Raw genomic sequence first — 6655 nt, forward strand, 5'->3', positions numbered from 1 at the left:
TGGTGTAGAAACTCGAAAAAATTGCAGATGACAAGTGAACAGTCGAGGGAGGCATCATATATGGCCGCCATTGGTCTGTAGCGCTGCTGTGATTTCCGAACGGCGTATGCCTGTATGGACTGCAGCGGTGATGGTATGAGTGCCCTGAGAACCAGCGCGGTAAAAGGCCGCACCACGTACATATTCGACAAATTCTTTGGACCCACAGCCGACTGAGCAGGCTCTCTCTCGATGCCATGGAGGCCTCCATCCGATGGTAGGCGAATAGAAGATGACAACGCGATGTTGTATTGTCGGCCCTGACCCACTAAATGCACCGACTCAGAGTCCATGAGAAGCTTGAGAGAGCTCATGCACCCGAGCAAAACCAGGCTCGAGTGTAATCGATATGCCGATCGGTCTTGGTCCCAGTCACCGCTGCACCCTGCAGTCGATGGACGTACGGGAGGACAGACGCCGTGGCCTCGTTGATTGAATACAAATGGCCTTCTAAAACGCTGCACTCCCAAACATCATCCTCAACATGACGAGCTTGAATCAGCCATCAAAGTTCCGACGTATTGAATGTTCATACCGAGCCATATCGCATTGCTGGGAGGTAAGAAAGATATCTTCACATTGTGACTGCACTGGAGAAGAAGTCGTTCGTGGGTCGAATGGTGTAAGATTCGCGGGATGGAGAGTATGTATCGTCCCGCGTTGCGGAGAGATGAGGCACGAAGTCGGAAAATATTGCAAGGTCGGATGTAAAGCTACACGTTACATCGTTGAAGGCCACGCCGGGCGACGGTACCTGGGACTGCGATACAATGACTTGGGAGCGATCATGGATATAGATATTTTGGCAGTACTTGCAAGATCTTATGACACAAGAGGATGCGTAAACACGATGGCTTTGGGTGAGCACAAGGTAATTGGCGTACCTCGGTTATGTATCCCCGACCAAAAATACCCTCCTCATCTATGCCAGTCCTTACAGTCTGCTCGAACGGGTGACACTTCACTGCTCTCACAGTTCAACCGCCAGAAAGTTCGTGTGCTTAGTAGATGTTAGAGAAGGAGGCGACTTAAGCAAGTCGACGCAAGTCGAGAAGCATTGCAAGAGAGAAGGAAGAGAAGAACAAGCGCCCAAAGTCACCTCTTCCGTTAACCACCAACATTGTCGTCGTTGGGCCGCCCTCTCTGCTCTTCAATAGGCCCGTCAATCATCTGTCATGGGGAGACAGAACATTTCCCACTGTAGAACGCAAACCTTCAGAGCTTCAACCGTCCAAAGCTCGCTCTTTGGTGTAGGGACCTTCACGAGTTAGCAAAACCCGTGGGTACCCAAGGATAAATCCGTGGGAATACCCATGGGTAAGTACATCCGCGGGTGTAAGTACCTGTTTCCCACGGGTTTTCACGGATGCGGGTATGGCTAGGTAAACCCGTGGGTACCTGCACACCCTCATGTTGTAGGCACGAACCGTGGGATTCTAATTACGATCGATGAGGAACGAAGAGAGCGTTCTTTAGGTACGACGATTTCTGCCAACCCAGGTAACGCTTCGTGATCCCCGTGGGAATAAATTTCAAACTCAGATAGTCTCAGGTAAGTAACTGGTGGGTCCCGAGTAAGAATGTTTCTTACTCGAGAACTCCTACCCTAGGGTTAGGGTGCACAGCTCTAGGGTTGGGTAGACGCCCTTAGACGCCCTTCCTTGTTATCACTCATTACTTACTCACACATCAGTTCTGTTTTAATTGAGTATTCGAAAGGCAATTCAGCATGTTCTCGATGAAGTTCATGGTATGCTACAACAGATATGGTAGATACATTCAGTCCTAGCGAGTACGTATGCGTGCGTAGTCCGTCCGGTCATTATCCATGCGTGAGGTGCTTGTCCATTATGCGTGCGGAGGCCTTCTCCACCAAGTCCGCGAGTTTCCCCGTGTCCTTGAAGAGCCTGAGTCCTGATCGCCACTTGTCGGCGTTCTGCGGCATCTTCTTGCCTTCCTGGATATCCAGCAAACGCCGTTGGAACCAGTCCTCGTTCCACGGGTTCCAGATGCCGGTGTTGAAACCGGAGCTCAGAAACAAGTGAGGCTGGGGCCACCAGGAGAGCTCCTCGACTGTCACTGCCTGGCCGCGCCCTGATAATTCATTAGCACAGATTAGGACCATTAGATCAATCTTACCGCAATAACGCAAACAGGTGCCAGAAAGCACTTGCGCCTCAGAGTCCGTGAGCCCATTGTCAAGGAAGAGCGTGTCATTCTCAGCGGGGAGCACTTGAATACGGCATCCCTTGCCCTTGTTCAGGATGGGGCCCTGAGTGCACAAGTCGACTGCGCGCTGGTACAAACCAGGGTCAGACATCAGGATCTCTGTGACCAATCTCCACAGAATGCCTCCTTCCGCCAAAGCAGCACGGATAACAGGCTCGTCAAGTACAGCCAACGCTCGCACATGATAGGCGAGGTAGTCGGACTTGGGCAATTTGAGGGCCTCCCTGTCCTTCCCTTTGCGGTACATGACCGGGCAGCGGACCTTCGGTCGTTCCTGTAGTTCCGAACGAGTGGGGAGGGCACCGGCTTTGACTGCCGATACTGTATGGAAGGCTGCGCCGACGTCAACGCACTCGCGCACTGCGTCAACACTGGAAGAGATCGCGTTCGGACTGCGCAGGAGCATGAGGAGGACGCGAGGTCTCACCACGAGTACCCACGAGGGAGACGGTGGATCGTCACGGTACCGAACCTCATAAACGCTGTCACCGCGGACATCCTTGCGAAGTCGTACATGGACCTCGGACTTCATCTGCGGCGTGATGAGGAACTGAGGAGTCTCCTCATGAAGATCCCAGCATTCTTGCGTCGCAGGCCCCGTTGTCCGCTTGGTAAGCATGTGCGCCACCCAAGCAGCGTAGACTTGACGAACGGTGGCGTCTTTGTTGAGCTTCGAGTCGTCGTCCGTTGGTAACCCGAAGAACTTATGCAAGTCCTTCGTGTTGTACTTCACGTAGTCGACCTCCGGGTGGTTCGGGAAGAGAGTTGTGGAGGCGGAGAGTCCGTAGGTGAGGTATATATAGTCCGAAGAGAAGCGCACGCGCGCCCTGAGTGCGGCAGCATCCTGCTTGGGCAACAACTCGTTCTCAAGCGTTTCGAACAACTCCTGGTTGTTCGCGAAGTTACAGATGTCCTGCATTGGCGCGTTCTCCCTCTCCCCGAGATTCGGCAATTGTCCGTCCATGCTGAGATCCCACTCGTTGAAGAAGCTATTGTACACGCGCCCTGAGGGAGGGTACGTCGACCACAGGCCACGTACACAGGGGTATGGGATTTCAACCCGATAGTCCAAGTCATGCCATTCGTAGAACCTGACGTCGGCGAAGATGTCGCGCACCTTCAACCAGGCATAGACGCGGACGCCTGGGGGAGGTACGTCTTTGCCAGCAGCTGCTAGCTCACGTCGGCGACGCTGTTGGCCCTGCGCAAGGGTCTCCTTGTCCATCAGAGACTCCTGGATCCTCTTCATGCGCCTGTGGAAGTCTGCCATGCATTCGCCTGGGAGTTGGAAAGGACCCGACGGTTTCGTAGCGACGCGGGCCTCGACCTGCAAGTTGACAGGCCACCACCTGCATTCACCTGCGCGGCACAGGTAGTAGACCTTCTGTGCGCCGCGACGAGGAGGATGCGCCCTTGCAATGTCTACGTCCTGGAAGTACGGCACGAACTCTCGCAGTACAGGGAACGCCCTTGCAATGTCTACGTCCTGGAAGTACGGCACGAACTCTCGCAGTACAGGGAAGTTCCTGGCGTAGTTGACGACCATGTCCGGACCGGCCCAGCGAACAAACACGGGCACTTTCGCGCGGCGGAGGACAGCCATGTGATCAAGCCAGGTACATTCCTGGGGCTCGACGACGGTGCCAACTCGGAGGCCGTGCGAGAATTCGGTAATCGCAGAGCTCTGGAGGGCCTCGATCCAGGAAGAGGGAATATCGGAGTCTTGCAGGCGTCGTACCCAGGGCGGCACCGAATGTGCGCTCGGCGCTTCGAAGTCAGTCCACAGCGCGATTGCCATGGAGCAGCGTGCCGCGAGTACCAGCAGAGCCGTCCAAGAATTGTTGATACAGGCAGCGGCAGCGGTGAACGTCGGATGAGCCTCGCGGTACCGGAAGTCGGACGGGTGTCCCCATTTCCTGGCTCGGTAGACACACTTGCCCTCAGGGGTCGCGTCGAGGGACAGGAGGATCTCGCTGATGAGCAGCAGACCTCGCTCCAGTTGCCACCAGGACCATTGGACGTCGTGGTGCAAGGCGAAACCGTTGTCGTACTTCACGGGGCACAACAACGATGGATTGGGGCCCAGCCGTGCGATGAGTGGGTCGTTCATCGGCACTTTGTGCAGCACATATGCGATTTCCGGGCAAGCACGGTGCGCGTACTGGACATGTCGCAGCGTCTTCGCAGACAAGTTGTTGTCGGGGATCTCGTGCCGCACCATCGGAAGCTCAAAGTCCAACGGGAGGTTCGTGACCGTGAAGAGAGCGGGGATCATGCCTGCATTATCCAAGGGTCCGCAGAACGTGAAGATGCCTTCGCGCCTGTGGGTGGGTATGTCAGTAGATCTCACAGGAAGATCATTTTCAATGTGATGTTTTACCAAGTCTCTTTCATCCAGCGCTTTATTACGGAGTCAGCGTCCTGAATACATGTCTATCAAGCTGGTTTTGCCAGACTTACCGAGTCTTTGTCATTGGGCTGATGAAATGGGGACGACTTACCTTGTGAGTATCTAGTCATCGCACGCTGGGAACTCACGGTCTTACCTGAGAAGTTGCGATACTTACACCTACTTGCTGTTGCACTTGCGCTGAGGATCCTGGCTGCGACATGTTTGCGCTTCTGCTGTGTTAGTATCCATTAGATCAGTGCTCGTAGCTACATGTCTTACAAGGGAAACGCTATGTAAAGATTCTATGTAGCCTGCTCAGCATGTCGATACGTTGGAAGTTTTGGTAAGAGTTCTTACCTGGGTCCAAATGGCAATCGTTCGTCGGTCCAGTCGTAACCTTCGTACAATGGCGTGTGTATAAGTCTTAGGTACTCAAGTTCGCGGCACTTGGCCTGTACTCACCAAGTCGGGATGTCTCTCGCCGGGTAGCCCAGTGCTGCAAAAGAACTCGGTGCACGAACTCGGTCTACTCGAAGTACAAGATACTACGGATACACGAAACTACCTAGTCCCTCCGGGTTCCCTGCCGTTGGAAATGTCCCTCGAACCTCGATGCGCGGGTGTGCACGCGGGCGGACGCGGGCGGACGCACAGGCGTGTGCGGGTGTGTGCGGGTGTGTGCGCGAGAGCGAGCGTGGAATCGAACACGAAAGTCGATCGAAAGTCGAAGACGACGAAGAGGATAAAGACGTCACTGATGTTGGCAAAGGTGACGAGGGGTCGTGCTTGCCGATGTGGAGGAAAGCGTCCGCTCGTAAAACGAGGCGGAGGCTGGGTGTCGGATGGAGCGTCGACCACGGTTGAGAGCAAGAGAGGGCCGGGCCGGAGTCCGCTCTTATATACTACCAGCGTGGGAAATTCACAAAGTCCCGCGCTCGGACCTCTGACGTCTTCAAATTCTCACGCTCTTGTCCGTATATAAGACCAGTTTGCCGCCCGTCTGCTCTTGCTCTCAACCATGGTCGTCTCAAGTCCGACCTGGTGCCTCCGCCTCGTTTTACGAGCGGATGCTGGCCGACCACGCCTCAAGCACGACTTCGATGACCCTTGCCACGACTTCGATGACCTTCGCGACGACCTCGAGGACTCAAGCCCCGACCTCGAGGACTCCAGCTACGACGCGGAGGGCTCGAGCGACGACGCGGAGGGTTCGAGCGACGACGCGGAGGGCTCGAGCGACGACGGGAGAGCAGTCGGGAGTTCAACGTAGTTAGTATAGGTAGTTCGTAGTCACCTAGATACGTAGATATTTGGGTGTACCCTGTACCCTGTACCCTGCTCCCTGCTTCGTTCCAGCTGACGAACTTAGACACCAAACCCTCCGACACGAACTTCGCGGCCTCGCAGGTGGATGCGCTCGCACGCTACTCTCACGAGTAAGTAACCTCGCCTTCTCGTACGCGTACACACTCACATATGACTTCTGTCTCAGAACAAGCTCTCCGCGCACGCGCACACGCGCACGCACACGCACACGGGCACGCGCACGCACACGGGCACGCGCACGCACACGCACACGGGCACGCGCACGGACGCGCACACGGGCACGCGCACGCGCACACGGGCACGCGCACGCGCACACGGGCACGCGCACGCGCACGCGCACACGGGCACACGCACGGACGCGCACACACACGACTCTGGCGTATGTACCATCGCGCTCTCGTACAAGTACACACTCACATGCATTTTGTTTCAGAACGAACTCTGCGACCTGGGCCGTCGGAAGTGGCAGACACGTCGAGGTAAGTATCCAAGAATGGTAAGTCATGCGCTGTCGGAGCGAAGTCCGATGGTACCGTTTCGGTGAATCGGCGACTCCGCCGAGAGCTTGGAGTCGCTGATGCAGAAATGCCCGGGCACAGGCGCTTCAGTTGTAGCCGCCCGCGCTGTAAAATTACGTGGTTGTATTGCATACTGAACGTCTCAGTAACC

General features: G+C 55.5%; 2 protein-coding genes across 2 annotated transcripts; one reads left to right on the forward strand and one right to left on the reverse strand.

Moving 5' to 3' along the window:
* Positions 1-1861: 1861 nt before the first annotated feature.
* On the reverse strand, positions 1862-4880 carry L226DRAFT_522237 (uncharacterized protein; the record flags this gene model as incomplete). The annotated part of the gene is made up of 5 exons (XM_067678749.1): positions 1862-2133; positions 2179-4589; positions 4649-4668; positions 4729-4746; positions 4836-4880. 5 exons carry the CDS (start codon positions 4878-4880, stop codon positions 1862-1864), a joined length of 2766 nt encoding a protein of 921 aa, XP_067537318.1.
* Positions 4881-5678: 798 nt separating this feature from the next.
* On the forward strand, positions 5679-6600 carry L226DRAFT_569964 (uncharacterized protein; the record flags this gene model as incomplete). The annotated part of the gene is made up of 5 exons (XM_067684375.1): positions 5679-5926; positions 6030-6096; positions 6153-6365; positions 6420-6482; positions 6586-6600. The coding sequence occupies 5 exons, from the start codon at positions 5679-5681 to the stop codon at positions 6598-6600; spliced, it is 606 nt and encodes a 201-aa protein (XP_067537319.1).
* Between the last annotated feature and the right edge of the window lie 55 nt (positions 6601-6655).

This window comes from Lentinus tigrinus (assembly GCF_003813185.1).
Source record: "Lentinus tigrinus ALCF2SS1-7 unplaced genomic scaffold L226scaffold_8, whole genome shotgun sequence".
NCBI classification, from domain to species: Eukaryota; Fungi; Basidiomycota; class Agaricomycetes; order Polyporales; family Polyporaceae; genus Lentinus; species Lentinus tigrinus.